At 41.3% G+C, this 22,213-nt stretch overlaps 1 protein-coding gene across 1 annotated transcript; it reads right to left on the minus strand.

Moving 5' to 3' along the window:
- Positions 1–14,112: 14,112 nt before the first annotated feature.
- On the minus strand, positions 14,113–15,981 carry LOC137425832 (general transcription factor II-I repeat domain-containing protein 2-like). Its single transcript, XM_078775201.1, has 3 exons — positions 15,748–15,981; positions 14,773–15,644; positions 14,113–14,674 (listed from the first exon to the last, which is right to left on the minus strand). The coding sequence occupies exons 1-3, from the start codon at positions 15,979–15,981 to the stop codon at positions 14,113–14,115; spliced, it is 1,668 nt and encodes a 555-aa protein (XP_078631327.1).
- Positions 15,982–22,213: the final 6,232 nt, after the last annotated feature.

The following is a 22,213-nucleotide window of genomic DNA, read 5'->3' on the forward strand; positions in this document are numbered from 1 at the left end:
ATCGAAATTCCTCTCCTGACATTGCTCGGAATCAAGATAATGCCCACGCTCCTGCAATGCTCGCCTCGGAGAAGAATGCCCAGCGGAGGACCCGTCGAGCTAGCTCCAGCGACGGAGCTCCGACTACTCTCGCCACCGGTCTGCCTCAAAAGGGCCGGATGCGATGGGGACCTCGCAAGCCTTTTGCGGGACCGCGTCGTCAAAACGCAAACTGCTCTCCTGAGGCCCGAACGCCGGAGCAGGCATGACGGACTCCGGCAAGGCGCCTGCTGAAGGGGGCCACTGGGAAATGTCCTGGGCCGCAACCCCGAACAACGGACCCGCTTGGAGCCGAAGGTACGAATCTAGCCTCGGTTGCTCGAAACGTTAACGGCTCCGTCTGAGAGAATCATCCTAGATTTGCGTGCCTCGGCCCGAGATGAGATTCCCACGCAAGTGATCACGACTCCCATGTCGGCCATGCCTCCACACGGCCGGCACACTCCGACCACTCGCTGCTCAGTGGAATCGCCTCCTCCGCGCGAATCGCGCACTGCTCGTCGGGATCACGCCGCGCCTCACACGGCCGGCTCACTCCGACCACTCGCTACTCGGTGGAACCACCTCCTCCGCGCGAATCGCGCACTGCTCGTCGGAATCACGCCGTGCCTCTCACGACCGGCTCACTCCGACCACTCGCTACTCGGTGGAACCATCTCCTCCGCGCGAATCGCTCACTGCTCGTCGGAATCACGCCGTGCCTCTCACGACTGGCTCACTCCGACCACTCGCTACTCGGTGGAACCATCTCCTCCGCGCGAATCGCGCACTGCTCGTCGGAATCACGCCGTGCCTCACATGGCCGGCTCACTCCGGCTGCTCGGTGGAATCACCTCCTCCACGCGAATCGTCGTGCACTGCACCCATCGCGTGCTAATACTCTGGGAGGCCCGCGATTCCATTCCAATTCCGATCGCTGCTCGGAATCACCTCCTACGCGAAGCCACACGTGGCACCCATCGCGGGCACTCTCTGCGACGCCGGCGATTCCTATCGCTGCTCGTCGGAACCCCTCTTACGCGCGAATCACGTGCCGCACCATCGCTGGATGGGATTCCTATCGCTGCTCGTCGGAACCCCTCTTACGCGCGAATCACGCGCCGCACCATCGCTGGATGGAATCCCTACTATGCACGACGCGCCAGTTGCGCGCGCCGCATCTTCGCTGGATGGACCCCTTCGCATGGGATTCCTCTCGCAGGCCCTACTCTGTGAGGCCGGCGATTCTGATCGCGGCCGTCGAAATCCCACCTACATGTGGCTACTCAACGAGGCCGGCGATTCTGATTGCGGCCGTCAAAATCCCACCTACATGTGGCTACTCAACGAGGCCGGCGAACTCCGCTGCCCGGAATCGCCTCAATGGAGGCACGCTTGGCACCATGCGAGGACTCGTCGCAGCACGGATGAGTTTCTAAGGACGTCGAGCGGGACCTTCATAGCCTTCCACGACACTCGGGCTTATGCTTATGATAGATGATCATATACCATGTGTATTCTATAAGATGATCGTTCCTCTTCATCCTTTGTTTTACCTGATTTGTTGTTCCCGATCTTCAAACGGCGTATTCGTTAAACACCTGCGACCATTGTACACCGACTGCTTTCATTCCTTTTTCCACACCCCGCGTTTCACCCAATTAATTTAATTTGATAAACTGTTGGATTGAATTAATGTGGTGTTGATGTAGAGCAGGCTTGACGGACCAAATGGCCTTCTCTTCATCCTTCATGCTCAATTCACCTTAAACGAGACGCTACTTCAGGGCGTGATATGTATTCGCTCCTTTGACCCGACAGCAAACCAAACGAGACGCTACTTTAGGTCGTGCAGTCTATCGCTGCCAAGCATGCTCGCCCTCTCGACTCGGCGTGCTCACCCCTCGACTCGGCGGGCTCACCCTCTCGACTCGGCGAAGCCGCACTGGTTCAACGGGCCGAGCTCAACTTTCGGTTTCCCTCATACGCGGTGCGCCCTAGATAATACTTTCGCTCGTCGGCCGGGTTCGTATTCCGTATACCGATCACGAGCCCGCTCGAATGCTGCTGCCCAATGGACGCGAGACTTTAGATTTCGGAGTGCTACTTTACTCCGTCTGGGGATACCGCTCGAACCAATCGATGACGTCATCGACTGAATCACGCGTTTGCTTTACAGCGTCATTAACGTAATTGCGTGCTTCATCTCATCGGGGATTCGTTTACATTTCCATGTACCTTGGTAAACTACGTACCAAATGTCCTTTACGTAAACGACGTAACCTACGTATCGCGGCGCTACCTCAAGGTCGCGCGCCCGCGCCGTTTAGGGAGTACACGGTGACCTCGTGAAATGGTGACATTGAGCGTCGCGCCCGACTCCCTTGTCACCTGCACAGGTAACGGGGGCACCGTACTGCCTGCTCGCCCTTGACTCTGGGCTTGTTGTTTATCGGACAGAGTTCTTGGCTCGTATCCACGCACATTTCGAGACTGCGAGACGCCTCGTCTGATTCCATTTTCCCTCTGCCCCAGACTGACTGTGGCTCAGACTGACCCGGACTGTGAAGGTCGTCTGACTTCGGTATGCAGACGCCTCGTCTGATTCCATTTTCCCTCTGCCCCAGACTGACTGTGGCTCCGACTGACCCAGACTGTGAAGGTCGTCTGACTTCGGTATGCAGCGCGCTGCTGCCACCTCGGTGGGGGGGGGGGGGGGGGGGGTGGGATCCCTGGAGGTTATTGTTGCTCCCTGGAGGTTATTGTTGCTCCCCGGATCCCTGGCGGAGGCTTGCCTTGCGATGTAATGTGTTGCCTTGCGATCCGGGGGATCCCTGGCGGTTATTGTTGCTCCCCCGGATGCTGTCCGGTATACCGCCTCCCACCTCGCCCCTCGTGGGGACCCAGGATGACGTCCATGGATGATGGATGTCTTTGTGTCTTTGTGTCTTGTGTCTTTTGAGTCTTTGAGTCCGTGGATGGTCAATCCATCCGGGACATCTTGCATGGATGGACAGTCCATCCGGGGCGATGGGTGTCTTTGGGTCTCTGCGTCTTTGCGTCCGTGGCTGGTCGTGTGGCGATCCGTGCCATGCAATGGAGGCGTTGAATGGATGGATCGGTCGGACATCCGTGGATGGTTTGTCCAGCCGGGACTCTCTCTCGGTTTGTGCATGGGACAATTTAATTCGCGAGAATTTGACCGATGTCTTTGTCTATCTGGACAATCTTACGGTTTGTGGGTATGACCAGGAGCATCACGACGCTAATCTGAAACGCTTCCTCGAGGTCGCGCGGATATATCGCTTAACCATGAATGCGGCGAAGTGTCAATACTCTCTACGCACGGTAGACCTTTTGGGGTACACCGTGACCCATGGCTCCGTCTCTCCGGATAAGGAGCGTCTGCGCCCTTTGCTCGATATGGCTCCGCCTAGCGATGTATGCATCGTGGAGGTTCTGCACGCTCCGCTGCGGAGGCGCGTTCCGGACGTTTTGTGCGTCGTCGTAATCAGTCATGCCGGTCGTTCGGGCAGCCTACGGAGGGCACCCATGGCAAACGTTTTGCTTGAAACTATTCGCCGGAGCTCGAGTCTCGTGATTTCAACACAGGGGGACTCCGGGGTATCGCGTAACTCTCGTTATGGCTCTCGTCGGTTCTCTCCCTCGGCAATTCCATGACATGGATCGTATGTGGATCGACCATGTACCCTTGGGAGCCAAGGCAGGTACAGACTTACTGTAATTGACTTACACTGTCATGGCCTCCTGTCATGTAATCTTACTTACTGTTACAGCTTACTGTAAAGAGGCTTACTGATTTACACATCTTCCACATCGACGCATCTTCCTGTAATGTGTTGCCTTGCGACGAATGGACATTCGCTCTTCGACAAGGCACACCTTATGTAATGAGTTGCATATCGCAAAGGTACACCTTATCCATCTAGCTACTGTGCCGACTACCCCACTGTTCAACGAGGTACAAATTATCTAATCTAGCTACTGTGCCGACTACCCCACTGTAAGACTACTGCTACCCACGGGCTCATCGTCTTCTCCCTGGGATGAACACTGCTTGCTCGGTCCGATATCTTCTTGATTGGGATTTCCTCCTCGATACATCTATATCTGGGGATTGATTGCTAACCAGGCTAACAGGTTGAAATGCAGTAACCCTGCCATCGGGATTGATGGCCCCTGGACGTTCGACTGGCAGTAACATCCTTCCGATGTATTTCGTTCTTTGCATTCCTATGTATCCCTCTGCTGAATTATCAGTATGTGTCTGCTGTTCATTACCACCTAGTTAAGTTCTAAGCGCGGGGAGAATGTGATGAAATCGTCATCCAAGTTACGACACTGATGTTATTCTCCTCATGGCCGCTACGCGACACCTTCGCGGCTCTTATATATAAGAGACTGCCTTTCAGCGCAGACAGGAGATGTACATCCATTAATACCATGTAACTCTATAGCTCCTCTGGGCTTCCATAGAAAGGTAACGATTCTGCTATATATATATATCATAAGCTCATTTATGATTATACCACCTGTACGCACCTGTATTCACCTGTAATATTAATACAATGTTTATTGGTTTCTCTCTAGATGCTGTTGAGAACGAATTTCGATTAAACCTACCTTTTGGGTCGATGTTGTATCTTGATTTTCACAACACTTACCTTGCTGATTCACTGAAAGGTAGTACACGTGCAAAGCGGGGACAAGGTGTGCGGAGACGTGTGGTGGCTGCCGCAGCCATACCAGGAAACTGGCAGAACTTCCTACGAGTGGACAGCAACAAGACCGAGCTGTTCAGGTTCCTCTCAGCAGCTCTCATGGAATGGTTTGACCAGGAGGACAAGCAACTCGTCATTACTGATGGAGAGGCAGTGCTCAGCAAGCCACTACTGCCAGATCTGACCTCACTCGCCCCATGTAACCATGAAGAGGCTGACAGTCGGATGTTGCTGCATGCATCTCACGCAGTCCAGCATGGACACCATGCAATACTCATCCGGACTGTAGACACCGATGTTGTGGTGCTGGCAGTGTCCCTGGCACAGGAGTTGCAACCAGAAGACAAACTGTGGCTGGCATTCGGAACAGGCCAGAGTTTCCGATACCTAGCAGCACACGAAATAGCAGCTGGATTGGGACGAGAGAAGGCTCGTGCACTGCCAATGTTCCACGCTCTAACTGGATGCGACACTGTGTCTAGTTTTCATAGACATGGCAAGAACACTGCGTGGGCAGTCTGGACGGTACTGCCAGAACTCACTGAGGCGCTGCTGCTGCTGTCCTCTGCACCTCGTGACATACCAGATGATGCAATGCGCATCATCGAGAGGTTCGTGATCCTGTTGTATGATCGAACCAGCAAATGCACAGACATTGACTAGGCCAGGAGGAAACTCTTCGCAAGGAAGAACAATGTGCAGCTCATCCCTCCAACGAAGGCAGCTCTGGAGGAACATGTCAAGAGGGCAGTGTATCAAGGTGGACATGTGTGGGGTCAGATACTGCTGCCAGCACCAGAGCTCCCTCCACCAACCAACTGGGGTTGGTCAAGGACTGGAGAAGGACAGTACACACCTTACTGGACCAGGCTAACTGAGGCAGCTCACAGCTGCATTGAGCTGGTTTCTTGCAAGTGCAAGAAAGGGTGTGTGAGGCGCTGCAAGTGCAAAAAGGCTGCCCTTCAGTGCACAGCCCTCTGTGTGTGTGAAGGGGACTGCACATGACGATGAGTCAACAACATACATGTACTTGTGGCAATGCTGAACTTGTTAACATGACACTGTTTATGTACACGTATCTTCAGTACCGGTATATACCTAGTCTCAGATATCAGTACACCTAGCCTCAAATACTAGACCATGTAGCATGTCAGTATTATACCTAAGACATTTACAGAACTAAGACATTATTTTCAAAGTATTGTGTTGAATCCAATATTTGCCTAGATAATTTCCAAATAAAATTATATAACAGACTGTGATAGATAATATTAAGTTTAAATTGGTACCATTGGATTCCTTGCCCCCAAAAACATACATTTAGATACCAGAATCAAGTCAATAGGTGCATTACGTCCAGAGATAATAGCAAATGTAGATTTCAAGTGGCGGCCATTTTGAAATCCAATATGGCGGACATAAAGAGAGAATTTCAAGTGGCCCAATATCTGAAAATGTTCGCAACATATCAATGTACATTTGTGCCAAATTTGGTGCTTGTATCACAAAATGCACAACAGGTTTGCTATGCTGCTACACTAAGAGGCAACATGGAATATAGAAGCAACATGGAATATAGAAGTAGACATGGAATATAGAGGCAACATGGAATATAGAAGCAACATGGAATATAGAAGTAGACATGGAATATAGACGCAATATGGAATATAGAAGCAACGTGGAATATAGAAGCAACGTGGAATATAGAAGCAACGTGGAATATAGAAGCAACGTGGAATATAGAGGCAATATGAAATATAGAAGAAATGTGGAATATAGAAGCAACGTGGAATATAGACGCAATATGGAATATAGAAGCAATATGGAATATAGAAGCAACATGGAATATAGAAGCAACTTGGAACATAGAAGCAACGTGGAATATAGAAGTAACGTGGAATATAGAAGTAACGTGGAATATAGAAGAAATATGAAATATAGAAGAAATATGGAATATAGAAGCAACATGGAATATAGCAGCAACGTGGAATATAGAAGCAATATGAAATATAGAAGAAATATGGAATATAGAAGCAATATGAAATATAGAAGAAATATGGAATATAGAAGCAACATGGAATATAGAAGCAACGTGGAATATAGAAGCAATGTGGAATACAGAAGTGTATATGGAATATAGAAGTATATATAGAATATAGAAGCAATATGGAATATAGAAGTAGACATGGAATATAGAAGCAACGTGGAATATAGAAGCAATATGGAATATAGAGGCAATATGGAATATAGAAGCAATATGGAATATAGAAGCAATATGGAATATAGAAGCAATATGGAATATAGAAGCAATATGGAATATAGAAGTGTATATGGAATATAGAAGCAATATGGAATATAGAAGTGTATATAGAATATAGAAGTGCATATAGAATATAGAAGTGTATATGGCATATAGAAGTGTATATGGAATATAGAAGTGTATATGGAATATAGAAGTGTATATAGAATATAGAAGTGGACATGGAATATAGATGCAACGTGGAATATAGAAGCAATATGGAATATAGAAGTGTATATGGAATATAGAAGTGTATATAGAATATAGAAGTGGACATGGAATATAGATGCAACGTGGAATATAGAAGCAATATGGAATATAGAAGTGTATATGGAACATAGAAGTGTATATAGAATGTAGAAGTGTATATGGAATATAGAAGTGGACATGGAATATAGATGCAACGTGGAATATAGAAGCAATATGGAATATAGAAGTGTATATGGAATATAGAAGTGTATATAGAATGTAGAAGTGTATATAGAATATAGAAGTGTATATAGAATATAGAAGTGTATATAGAATATAGAAGTGTATATGGAATATAGAAGTGTATATGGAATATAGAAGTGTATATGGAATATAGAAGTGTATATAGAATATAGAAGTGTATATGGAATATAGAAGTGTATATGGAATATAGAAGTGTATATAGAATGTAGAAGTGTATATAGAATATAGAAGTGTATATGGCATATAGAAGTGTATATGGAATATAGAAGTGTATATAGAATATAGAAGTGTATATGGAATATAGAAGTGTATATGGAATATAGAAGTGTATATAGAATATAGAAGTGTATATGGAATATAGAAGTGTATATGGAATATAGAAGTGTATATAGAATGTAGAAGTGTATATAGAATATAGAAGTGTATATGGCATATAGAAGTGTATATGGAATATAGAAGTGTATATGGAATATAGAAGTGTATATGGCATATAAAAGTGTATATGGAATATAGAAGTGGACAGGGAATATAGAAGCAATATGGAATATAGAAGTGTATATAGAATATAGAAGTGCATATAGAATATAGAAGTGTATATGGCATATAGAAGTGTATATGGAATATAGAAGTGTATATGGAATATAGAAGTGTATATAGAATATAGAAGTGGACATGGAATATAGATGCAACGTGGATTATAGAAGCAATATGGAATATAGAAGTGTATATGGAATATAGAAGTGTATATAGAATGTAGAAGTGTATATAGAATATAGAAGTGTATATAGAATATAGAAGTGTATCTAGAATATAGAAGTGTATATAGAATATAGAAGTGTATATAGAATATAGAAGTGTATATAGAATATAGAAGTGTATATAGAATATAGAAGTGTATATGGAATATAGAAGTGTATATGGAATATAGAAGTGTATATAGAATATAGAAGTGGACATGGAATATAGATGCAACGTGGATTATAGAAGCAATATGGAATATAGAAGTGTATGTGGAATATAGAAGTGTATATAGAATGTAGAAGTGTATATAGAATATAGAAGTGTATATAGAATATAGAAGTGTATATAGAATATAGAAGTGTATATAGAATATAGAAGTGTATATAGAATATAGAAGTGTATATAGAATATAGAAGTGTATATGGAATATAGAAGTGTATATGGAATATAGAAGTGTATATGGAATATAGAAGTGTATATAGAATATAGAAGTGTATATAGAATATAGAAGTGTATATAGAATATAGAAGTGTATATAGAATATAGAAGTGTATATAGAATATAGAAGTGTATATAGAATGTAGAAGTGTATATAGAATATAGAAGTGTATATAGAATATAGAAGTGTATATAGAATATAGAAGTGTATATAGAATATAGAAGTGTATATAGAATATAGAAGTGTATATAGAATATAGAAGTGTATATAGAATATAGAAGTGTATATAGAATATAGAAGTGTATATTGAATATAGAAGTGTATATAGAATATAGAAGTGTATATAGAATATAGAAGTGTACATAGAATATAGAAGTGTATATAGAATATAGAAGTGTATATAGAATGTAGCAGTGTATATAGAATATAGAAGTGTATATGGCATATAGAAGTGTATATAGAATATAGAAGTGTATATAGAATATAGAAGTGTATATAGAATATAGAAGTGTATATAGAATATAGAAGTGTATATAGAATATAGAAGTGTATATAGAATATAGAAGTGTATATAGAATATAGAAGTGTATATAGAATATAGAAGTGTATATAGAATATAGAAGTGTATATGGAATATAGAAGTGTATATGGAATATAGAAGTGTATATGGAATATAGAAGTGTATATAGAATATAGAAGTGTATGTAGAATATAGAAGTGTATATGGAATATAGAAGTGTATATAGAATATAGAAGTGTATATGGAATATAGAAGTGTATATGGAATATAGAAGTGTATATAGAATATAGAAGTGTATATAGAATATAGAAGTGTATATAGAATATAGAAGTGTATATAGAATATAGAAGTGTATATAGAATATAGAAGTGTATATAGAATATAGAAGTGTATATAGAATGTAGAAGTGTATATAGAATATAGAAGTGTATATAGAATATAGAAGTGTATATAGAATATAGAAGTGTATATAGAATATAGAAGTGTATATAGAATATAGAAGTGTATATAGAATGTATAAGTGTATATAGAATATAGAAGTGTATATAGAATATAGAAGTGGACATGGAATATAGATGCAACGTGGAATATAGAAGCAATATGGAATATAGAAGTGTATATAGAATATAGAAGTGTATATAGAATATAGAAGTGTATATAGAATATAGAAGTGTATATAGAATATAGAAGTGTATATAGAATATAGAAGTGTATATAGAATATAGAAGTGTATATAGAATATAGAAGTGTATATAGAATATAGAAGTGTATATAGAATATAGAAGTGTATATAGAATATAGAAGTGTATATAGAATATAGAAGTGTATATGGAATATAGAAGTGTATCTGGAATATAGAAGTGTATATAGAATATAGAAGTGTATATAGAATATAGAAGTGTATATAGAATATAGAAGTGTATATAGAATATAGAAGTGTATATAGAATATAGAAGTGTATATAGAATGTAGAAGTGTATATAGAATATAGAAGTGTATATAGAATATAGAAGTGTATATAGAATATAGAAGTGTATATAGAATATAGAAGTGTATATAGAATATAGAAGTGTATATAGAATATAGAAGTGTATATAGAATATAGAAGTGTATATAGAATATAGAAGTGTATATAGAATATAGAAGTGTATATAGAATATAGAAGTGTATATAGAATATAGAAGTGTATATAGAATATAGAAGTGTATATAGAATATAGAAGTGTATATAGAATGTAGAAGTGTATATAGAATATAGAAGTGTATATGGCATATAGAAGTGTATATGGAATATAGAAGTGTATATGGAATATAGAAGTGTATATGGAATATAGAAGTGTATATAGAATATAGAAGTGTATATGGAATATAGAAGTGTATATGGAATATAGAAGTGTATATGGAATATAGAAGTGTATATAGAATATAGAAGTGTATATAGAATATATAAGTGTATATGGAATATAGAAGTGTATATAGAATGTAGAAGTGTATATAGAATGTAGAAGTGTATATAGAATATAGAAGTGTATATGGCATATAGAAGTGTATATGGAATATAGAAGTGTATATGGAATATAGAAGTGTATATGGCATATAAAAGTGTATATGGAATATAGAAGTGGACAGGGAATATAGAAGCAATATGGAATATAGAAGTGTATATAGAATATAGAAGTGCATATAGAATATAGAAGTGTATATGGCATATAGAAGTGTATATGGAATATAGAAGTGTATATGGAATATAGAAGTGTATATAGAATATAGAAGTGGACATGGAATATAGATGCAACGTGGATTATGGAAGCAATATGGAATATAGAAGTGTATATGGAATATAGAAGTGTATATAGAATGTAAAAGTGTATATAGAATATAGAAGTGTATATAGAATATAGAAGTGTATATAGAATATAGAAGTGTATATAGAATATAGAAGTGTATATAGAATATAGAAGTGTATATAGAATATAGAAGTGTATATAGAATATAGAAGTGTATATAGAATATAGAAGTGTATCTAGAATATAGAAGTGTATATAGAATATAGAAGTGTATATAGAATATAGAAGTGTATATGGAATATAGAAGTGTATATGGAATATAGAAGTGTATATAGAATATAGAAGTGGACATGGAATATAGATGCAACGTGGATTATAGAAGCAATATGGAATATAGAAGTGTATGTGGAATATAGAAGTGTATATAGAATGTAGAAGTGTATATAGAATATATAAGTGTATATAGAATATAGAAGTGTATATAGAATATAGAAGTGTATATAGAATATAGAAGTGTATATAGAATATAGAAGTGGACATGGAATATAGATGCAACGTGGATTATGGAAGCAATATGGAATATAGAAGTGTATATGGAATATAGAAGTGTATATAGAATGTAAAAGTGTATATAGAATATAGAAGTGTATATAGAATATAGAAGTGTATATAGAATATAGAAGTGTATATAGAATATAGAAGTGTATATAGAATATAGAAGTGTATATAGAATATAGAAGTGTATATAGAATATAGAAGTGTATATAGAATATAGAAGTGTATATAGAATATAGAAGTGTATATAGAATATAGAAGTGTATATAGAATATAGAAGTGTATATAGAATATAGAAGTGTATATGGAATATAGAAGTGTATATGGAATATAGAAGTGTATATAGAATATAGAAGTGGACATGGAATATAGATGCAACGTGGATTATAGAAGCAATATGGAATATAGAAGTGTATGTGGAATATAGAAGTGTATATAGAATGTAGAAGTGTATATAGAATATAGAAGTGTATATAGAATATAGAAGTGTATATAGAATATAGAAGTGTATATAGAATATAGAAGTGTATATAGAATATAGAAGTGTATATGGAATATAGAAGTGTATATGGAATATAGAAGTGTATATAGAATATAGAAGTGGACATGGAATATAGATGCAACGTGGAATATAGAAGCAATATGGAATATAGAAGTGTATATAGAATATAGAAGTGTATATAGAATATAGAAGTGTATATAGAATATAGAAGTGTATATAGAATATAGAAGTGTATATAGAATATAGAAGTGTATATAGAATATAGAAGTGTATATAGAATATAGAAGTGTATATAGAATATAGAAGTGTATATAGAATATAGAAGTGTATATGGAATATAGAAGTGTATATGGAATATAGAAGTGTATATAGAATATAGAAGTGGACATGGAATATAGATGCAACGTGGAATATAGAAGCAATATGGAATATAGAAGTGTATATGGAATATAGAAGTGTATATGGAATATAGAAGTGTATATAGAATATAGAAGTGGACATGGAATATAGATGCAACGTGGAATATAGAAGCAATATGGAATATAGAAGTGTATATGGAATATAGAAGTGTATATAGAATGTAGAAGTGTATATAGAATATAGAAGTGTATATAGAATATAGAAGTGTATATAGAATATAGAAGTGTATATAGAATATAGAAGTGTATATAGAATATAGAAGTGTATATAGAATGTAGAAGTGTATATAGAATATAGAAGTGTATATAGAATATAGAAGTGTATATAGAATGTAGAAGTGTATATAGAATATAGAAGTGTATATAGAATATAGAAGTGTATATAGAATGTAGAAGTGTATATAGAATATAGAAGTGGACATGGAATATAGATGCAACGGGGAATATAGAAGCAATATGGAATATAGAAGTGTATATGGAATATAGAAGTGTATATAGAATGTAGAAGTGTATATAGAATATAGAAGTGTATATAGAATATAGAAGTGTATATAGAATATAGAAGTGTATATAGAATATAGAAGTGTATATAGAATATAGAAGTGTATGTAGAATATAGAAGTGTATATAGAATGTAGAAGTGTATATAGAATATAGAAGTGTATATAGAATATAGAAGTGTATATAGAATGTAGAAGTGTATATAGAATATAGAAGTGTATATAGAATATAGAAGTGTATATAGAATGTAGAAGTGTATATAGAATATAGAAGTGGACATGGAATATAGATGCAACGGGGAATATAGAAGCAATATGGAATATAGAAGTGTATATGGAATATAGAAGTGTATATAGAATGTAGAAGTGTATATAGAATATAGAAGTGTATATAGAATGTAGAAGTGTATATAGAATATAGAAGTGTATATAGAATATAGAAGTGGACATGGAATATAGATGCAACGTGGAATATAGAAGCAATATGGAATATAGAAGTGTATATGGAATATAGAAGTGTATATAGAATGTAGAAGTGTATATAGAATATAGAAGTGTATATAGAATATAGAAGTGTATATAGAATATAGAAGTGTATATGGAATATAGAAGTGTATATGGAATATAGAAGTATATATAGCAGGGGTCGGCAACCTTTTTGACATGAAGTGCCAGTTTGAAATGTTCTTGTTAATTTGTGTGCCATATCAACATTAAGTTTAACATTAAGTTTAATTATGACACCACATCTAAAAAATATTTCCAACAGACATGGAATTTTATTCCATCCATATAGGCTACATGCACAGCAACAACATTTTAAAGAAACATTTATCTCTCATAATCAGGACATTGTAATGATTATTTTATCATTGTAAAATTTGTCCCCCATGAGGTTACAAATTATATGCATCGACCCCATTTCAAAACACTGCTTTCATTAACTCATTTACAAAGTATTACATTGGGAACAAATGTCAAAAAGGGAGAATAAACTGTATCAAACAGAAATACCAGTACTATACAAGAATGCTGCCATCCTCATGAAAACATCCACATCTGAGTTGGAAAAAAAGAGATGGACAAACAGCTACATATGCAAACCCATGTGTACTACAAATAAGCAGATGCCTACCAGTCAGTGTGATCCCTGGCCCTGCTTTCCTTTGCTGAGCTCCATTATCTGGGGGTTGTAGTTAGTCACTTTGAGTTGTGCACATGCTTCGGAGTGGTCGGTTGTCAAACGACTGCGGGAGGGGCTGAGCACGTTCTTCATGTGTGAGAATATCTGCTCACAGAGGTACGTTGACCCGAAGACTGACAGCAAAGCCAGTGCAACGTTCCAGAGACAGCTGAACTTCTTCGGCACGGATGTCCAGCAGGTGAAGATGCAGGTTCTGTGATCTTGCACTGCCGTGGTTTCTAGTTCTTTCCGTAGCTCTGCAAACTTAGTCACCCACAGTGTTGAACTCTTCAGCTCAATCAGCTGCATTTCCATGTCCTGTGTGTCCAACCAGTCTATCAGAGATAAATCCAATTCGTGTCCATCAAAGCTGTCTGGCTTGATCAAGAAAGAGAACATGGGTCCATACTTCTGAAAGTCCCCAAATCGAGTTGTGAACTCCGACTCAAGCTCGCTCATGTATTTGCATATTTCAGCGGTGCTGATGCTGTGCTGCGAGGACAGCTCTCTTACGTGTCTGAAGTAGCGGAAAGTGAAGGTAGCAACATCGCTTGAAAGGATTGCTAGCTTGCCGACAAAATCGTCCATATGTCGAACATGTCCAAAACAGTTTGCCCTGCACCTTGCAGTCGGAGATTGAGCTCGTTGAGGTGTCCCGTAATATCCATGAGAAACATAAGTTTCACAACCCACTTCTCATCCTCGAGTTCTGGGTAGTTTTGGCCCTTTTCAGCCAGGAAGGCCTTGATGGCATCAAAGCAGCTGACAAACCGCTCCAAAACTTTTCCGCAGCTTAGCCACCTAACCGCTGAGTGGAGAGGGATATCTTTGTATGTGCAGTCCATTTCCTCGAGCAGGGACTGGAACTGTCGGTGTGTCAGAGCAGATCGCTTAACTATGAAGTTAATAACCTTTACTACTGTAGGCATAACCTCATTAAGATCTGAATTTGACATCTTCGCACAGAGGTTTTCTTGGTGTATTATGCAGTGGAGTTTCATGATGGGGTGACCGACTTTTTCCTCAATTAATCTGACAGCTCCCCTCTGTTTCCCGACCATGGCAGGGGCACCATCTGTTGTCACTGCAAAAATCTTCCTGATGTCAATCCCTCGCTCCTCAAAATGTTCCATAAACACCTTGGCTATGTCCTCACCTTTTGTTGTGTCCGACATTGGCTTTAAGCACCAGAGTTCCTCTCTTACAGTCGAATCACAGTATCTTGCCATGACTGCCAAACGTGGTATGTCATTCACGTCCACGCTCTCGTCAAGTGCAATGCTAAATACCACAGCATCTTTTAACCCAGCTATTTGCTGCGCACTGACATTTTCTACCATTTCTTCGATGCGTCGCTCAATACTTCTAGTTGACATGGGAATATCTTTTATTATTGATTTGATTGTCTCTTTGTTTGGTAATCCTTCAAACAGAACCTCTGAGCTGCAGAGAAAAGCCTCCTTAATATATTCGCCATCAGTGAATGGCTTTCCGCGTTTCGCAATGCAATGAGCAATGCGATATCTTGCTTCAGTCGTATGGTTTTTAGCAATGGCAAAGATTTTGAGGGTGTTGGCTTGCTTCCCATACCTGGCTGGACACGGCACGTTTGATGGATTCTGCCTTGTCTGCCTGATCTTTGAAAGTTTTCTCGTGCTTTGTCTCAAAATGGCGCTTAACACTCGACGTTTGACAAACAACATTTTCAAAACATAAAGCACACACAGCACGGTTCTTCGGAAAAACAAAACCCCACTCTTCTGTCCATGAGGGCTGGAATGCCCGAACCTTTACTTCAGCTTTCTTAGCTAGCGGGGTTGCCATCATCTACCGAACCTGAACCGCTTCACTGCAATTCCTGTGGGAAATGTGAGTGGGAGGCCGCACTGTCAATCAAACTAAATAAGACAGGCCGCGCAACAGCCAATGGCTGTTCAAGAGGTGATTTGGCATGCAGCTGAGAGGGCACTGCTTTCGCCAGTGTGCCAATGATTATGCTGCCGTGTGCTAATGGTGGCACGCGTGCCTAAGGTTGCCGACCCCTGGTATATAGAATATAGAAGTGGACATGGAATATAGATGCAACGTGGAATATTGAAGCAATATGGAATATAGAAGTGTATATGGAATATGGAAGACGGAAGTGTATATGGAATATAGAAGTGTATATATAGAATATAGAAGTATATATGGAATATAGAAGCAACATGGAATATAGAAGCAACATGGATATAGAAGTATCTTTATTATAACTAGGGCATTGCCCGTACGTGGGTGCCCGTTCCTTGCCAAAAAAAAAAAAAAACGCTACCCGTACGCTCTACCCCGCCCGTACGCCCGTAAACAAAAAAAACAACGCTCTTCGCTTCTGCCCTTCGCTCTGACTGAATTGGGAGAAATAATGCGCATAAGAAATCGAATTACGTACCGTAATGGCGGTCAGCTCGTAACGCGCTCAGCTCCGCTCGTCTCACATCGGCCACGCCTACGCAACAAAGCGTTCTGTGATTGGCTGCCGGAAGTGAAGTCGTCACTGTCCGGAAGTTCGCAAATCGCAGTTACGATGAATCGTTTTAATTTAATCGCAGTTTGAATTCGTTTTAAAACATAGTTTAACGGCAACATAGTTTTCCAACGTGAAATAAATGAATACGCTGTCAAATGTGCCGTCCGAGGCAGAGTCTGATCGCCACATTCGGCACACGTGATAGCTCGCTGCTCTCTGATTGGTTGAAGCGTTTTTTGGACATAGCTCGGTAAGTACTTGTCCGATTAATTTAAAACCTTGAAAAGGCACATCCTCGGGTCCCCAGCAATATACCTGGCAAGTTTAAAGTATATCGGACCCGTGGTTGTCGAGAAACAGCGGTCACAGACACACAGACACACAGACACACAGACACACAGAGATTGCTGGAATTATAGATAGATAGAGCAAACGTATATGGTTCGCTGTGGATGTATGTATGTGTGTATGTATGTATGTATGTATGTATGTATGTATGTATGTATGTATGTATGTATATTTATATGCGACGAAAACGTCTTCTTCTTCTTCAAATTAAATGACCACCCTCTTAATTAACCCTCCTCATTGCGTTAAGACTGCTGAGACCCCTCAGACCTTTGACTACCCTTTAATTCCCCCAAGACCCTTCAGACCACCAAGACCCCCAAAGACCCAACACACCATGAAGACCCCAAAGACCCAAAACACCCTTCAAGGCCCTGAGGCTCAAAAAGACCCTGAATACCCAAAAACCCAAAAGACCCCAAAGACCCAAAACACCCAAAGGACCCAAAACACCCCAAAGACCCAAAACACCCCGAAGACCCAAAACACCCCGAAGACCCAAAACACCCCGATGACCCAAAACACCCCGAAGACCTAAAACACCCCGATGACCCAAAACGCCCCGAAGACCCAAAACGCCCTGAAGACCCAAAACACCCGAAGACCCAAAACACCACGAAGACCCAAAACACCCCGAAGACCCAAAACACCCCGAAGACCCAAAACACCCCGATGACCCAAAACACCCCGATGACCCAAAACACCCCGATGACCCAAAACGCCCCGAAGACCCAAAACGCCCTGAAGACCCAAAACACCCCGAAGACCCAAAACACCACGAAGACCCAAAACACCCCGAAGACCCAAAACACCCCGAAGACTCAAAAGACCCCAAAGACCAAAAAGACCCCAAAGACCCAAAAGACTACGAATACCAAAAATACCCTGAAGACTCAAAAGACCCCGCAGACCCAAAAAGCCCCTGAAGACCCCGCAGACCCAAAAGCCTCTGAAGACACCAAAAAAAACCTGAAGACCCAAAAGATCCCGAAGATCAAAAATACCCTGAAGACCCAAAAGACCCCGAAGACCCAAAAAGACCCTGAAGACCAAAGAAAGACCCAAAAGCCTCTGAAGACACCAAAGACCCAAAAGACCCTGAAGACCCCAAAACACCTCAAAGACCCAAAATACCCTTGAAGGCCCAGTGGATCCAAAAGACCCTGAAGACCCAAATGGCCCTGAAGACCCAAAACACCATGAAGACCCAAAAGACACCGAAATGGTTAAATATGCCAACCCCTCTGAAATGACGTGTGGTGAGGCGCGCGGAGTACGCCGAGTCATGCTGGTCTTATTATAATAGAGCAAACGTACAATATATGGTTCGCTATGTATGTATGTATGCATGTTTATATGCGACGGAAACGTCTTCTTCTTCAAATAAAATTACCACCCTCAAAATTAACCCTCTTAATTGCGTTAAGACTGCTGAGACCCCTCAGACCTTTGATGGCCCTTTAAGTCCCCCAAGACCCTTCAGACCACCAAGACCCCTGAAGATCCAAAATACCCTGAAGATCCCCAAAGACCCCAAAAACTCAAAATACCCTTCAAGGCCCCGAGGCTCAAAAAGACCCTGAATATCCAAAGACCCTGAATACCCAAAGACCCTGAATACCCGAAGACCCTGAATATCCGAAGACCCTGAATAACCGAAGACCCAAAACACCCTGAAGACCCAAAACACCCCGAAGACCCAAAACACCCCGAAGACCCAAAACACCCTGAAGACCCAAAACACCCCGAAGACCCAAAACACCCCGAATACCCAAAACACCCTGAAGACCCAAAACATCCAGAACACCCAAAACATTCTGAACCGGATTGACTTCCGTTTCCGGTCTTGCTGGCGAGGGTTCGTTTATTCTCAGCTCTCCATGCTATCCATCGAAATCGAAGTTAAGTAATTGTTCCCATTTGTATTTTCGTTATAACTATTTATTTTATGGTGTATATATTGTCTCCCGACGAAGATTTTCGGTGCAAATCTTTCATACCTGTATTGATAATCGTGTTAATTCGGGTCGTGTTTTGAGGCCTTGTAGTTGTACAGTGAACACTGTACAACCTTGAGGCTTTGTTTTTCTCTCAGCGGTCCGTGTTTTTGTGATCCAATAACTTTCGTTCTCTGTTTTCCCAATCTTTTCACCCCATAGCCCTCTTCCTTGTGTAAATCACAACTCAAAAAAATCCAAAAAAAAAACATTTCCTTCTCTGTTCTCATTCGTTTATTCATTCTTATTCGTTCGTTCGTTCGTTCTTCGACCACGTGTTTCTCCCCCATTTCCCCAGATAGATTGTCAAATTTCAACTCGTTATTTTATCGTCCATGCGTTATTGTTTTGATTATAGTTACTTTTGGTTTGAATTTCCTGTAACTTGTAATTATTTAATCGTGTTCTGCTCCTCGTGTGCGGCCTTGTAGTTGTACCCCCGTCGGTGTTTGTTATCTTAATCGTGTTTTGCTTGGCTCTTAGTTTTTTTCCCTTCTACCCCGAACATAATACTCTGTCTAACGTTCTAAATCCCCACCTCCCCCCCCCCCACCCCCAAAAACCAAACAAACAAAAAAAAAACCAAAAACATTTATTTTCCTTTCTCCACGTGTACTGTTGACTCATCCTGTATTTTCTGTCCAGGTGTGCTGTTCGCCCCGCCCCCATTAACTCCTTGCCATCCACCGTTTGCCCTTCACGTGACTCATGGTGGTCCCTCTCGGCTCTCCCCCCGTTGGTATTTTTGTGCACATAAGATTGTTCACGGTTCTGTTTAAATATTATTTAAATATGTAAAACCTTTCCCCTTCAGTGTTTTACTCAGTGGTATTTTACAACACGCTGTTTTTCTTCCTATTTAAAAGGCTTTTCTCAATTTCCTCTCCAACTCATTCCACCTCAAAAAAAAGAAATTCAATATCTTATACGTCTCCCTCACTACATGGTCTAAATTCACATTCATTCCATCCCTCCTCCATCATTCTGAACCGGATTGCTAACTTGAAAATCACAACAAACCCAATTTGTTTTCAATGTTCGTCTTTCATTAATCATCCACTTTCTAAACTCCCCTCTTGCCCCTCCCATCCAAATCCCTCCCCTTGCACCTACACTCCTAAACTCCCCCCTTGCCCCGCCACTCTTAAACTCCCCCCCTACCCCTCCACTCCTGAACTCCCCCCTTGCCCTTCCACTCCTGAACTCCCCCCTTGCCCTTCCCCTCCTAAACTCCCCCCTCACTCCTCCCCTTCAAAACTCCCCCCCAACCCCTCCAATTCAAATCTCCCCCCATACCATTCCTCTCCAATTCTCCCTCCTCTCCCCTCCTCCTCAAAGCTGCATCCTCCCCACTTCGTCTCCCTTCTATCTCATACCTCCACCCCCCCCCCCAACCTTCTTCTTTCCTCTGCCCCCCCTCAAACAACCCCTCACTGTGCCTCATCCCTTCACCTTCAAACCTTTCATCCTCCTCATCCTTCCCTTTCTTGGAACTCTTCTGCAATCACTAACACACTAACAACTGCTCTCCCTACCTCCCCCTCTCATCCTTCATCTTACCCTACTCCTCCCCTCCCCTGTCCTGTACCCGATGCTCCCCCTCTCTCTTCATTAACGGTATGGACCTCAAACATCCGGGGCCTTCGCTCAAACCTGACTGATCTCTCCATACAGGTTGCTTCTGACAATCCAGACTTGATCTGCTTAACAGAGACTTTCCTCCTTCAAGATGTCTCTGATTCCTTAATATCTCTTCCTGGTTACTCCCTCCTCCGGTATGATAGACCTGAGCCTCGGCCTGGTGGTGGGGTGGCTATCTTTATCAAAAACTCTCTTCCTCACTCTCCTTGCACTGCCCTCTCTCCTCCTCACCCCCAGGAGTACCTCTGGCTACGGCTTCCTCTCCGCTCCCACCTTTTGTTCATATGTGTTCTGTACCGTCCCCCAAACAGTGATGACTCCATCTACATTTCACTGTCTGACAACATGGACCAACTTCTATCCACTCATCCCAACTCTCTCTTCCTCATATGTGGTGACTTCAATTGTCATCATGCCACCTGTTTGGGTGTGGGTTCCTCTATCACCAGTCATGGCACCTCAGCAAAGGACTTCTGTGACTCACTGGGATTGACACAATCTGTCAATTTCCCGACCCGGATCTCAGCCAATGGAGTATCTTCTCTTCTAGACTTCGTTATGACCAACTTCCCTGCTAATGTCTGCTGCTCTTCTTCTGCTCCAATCGGTTCTTCTGATCATGTGCTTGTCAAAGTGGACATCTCTCTGGCCATTATCAGAGAGCCTCCTCAGCGTCGACGAGTCTGGCATTTCACTCAGGCCGACTGGGACGGTCTTCAAGCAGCCATCAATCGTCTGGATTGGTCTCCCATCTCCACTGCCTCTGACATCAATTCTTCCTGGGAATTCTTCCAAAGCAAACTGATCTCTCTCATGCACAGATTTATCCCATCTCGCCTTCAGCTGTCTTACCCTTCCTCCCGTCCATGGTACACTGAATCTTGTGGTGAGGCAGTTGCCCTGAAACAACTTGCCTTTGCCTCTTGGAAGGCTAATCCAACTGAAGGAAATCTCAGTTCCTTCCACCAAGCTGGGAACAAGTGTGTGTCTACCCTCAGGAGTGCCAGGAAGCACTATCTCTCCTCACTCAAGAATGAACTCTCAAACCTGTCTCCTTCCTCCAAATCCTGGTGGCGTCTGGTCAAATCCGTTTCTGGTGTTTGTTCCCCCTCCATCCCCTCCCTTACCTCAAATGGCCACACAGTTGACATCGCACGTGACAAAGCCGAATGCTTCAACTCTGTGTTTGCCTCAAAATCCTTAGTCCCAAACCCATCTCTCTCTGTTCCCACCTTTCCCAGTCGAACCAAACTGCTCCTGGACTCTGTGACCTTCTCTCCTGACAAGGTGGAGGAGTTTTTGTCAAACCTCGACTCTGATTCTGCAACTGGACCAGATGGCATCAGCCCACGGGTCCTAAAATCCTGCTCTGCCGCTCTATCTCACCCTCTCTCTGTTCTTTTCACCCTATCTTTTGCTCAAGGTCATCTGCCAGCATCCTGGAAATCAGCAAACATTACCGCTTTACACAAAAAAGGTGCAAAAACAGATCCTTGCAACTACAGACCAATCAGCCTGCTCCCAATTATCAGCAAAGTCATGGAATCCATCATTGCTTCGGATA

Source organism: Myxine glutinosa, chromosome 4, assembly GCF_964187855.1.
Source record: "Myxine glutinosa chromosome 4, kmMyxGlut1.1, whole genome shotgun sequence".
Taxonomy (NCBI): Eukaryota; Metazoa; Chordata; class Myxini; order Myxiniformes; family Myxinidae; genus Myxine; species Myxine glutinosa.

Bases quoted from the DNA above. Each gene is read 5' to 3' on its own strand.
- LOC137425832 (XM_078775201.1), bottom strand. From the start codon at position 15,981: ATGGCAACCCCGCTAGCTAAGAAAGCTGAAGTAAAGGTTCGGGCATTC. The intron at 15,645-15,747 runs GTATGGGAAGCA...AAACGCGGAAAG, and splicing joins AACGTGCCGTGTCCAGCCAG to CCATTCACTGATGGCGAATA. The intron at 14,675-14,772 runs GCAAACTGTTTT...CCGCTACTTCAG, and splicing joins CTCCGACTGCAAGGTGCAGG to ACACGTAAGAGAGCTGTCCT.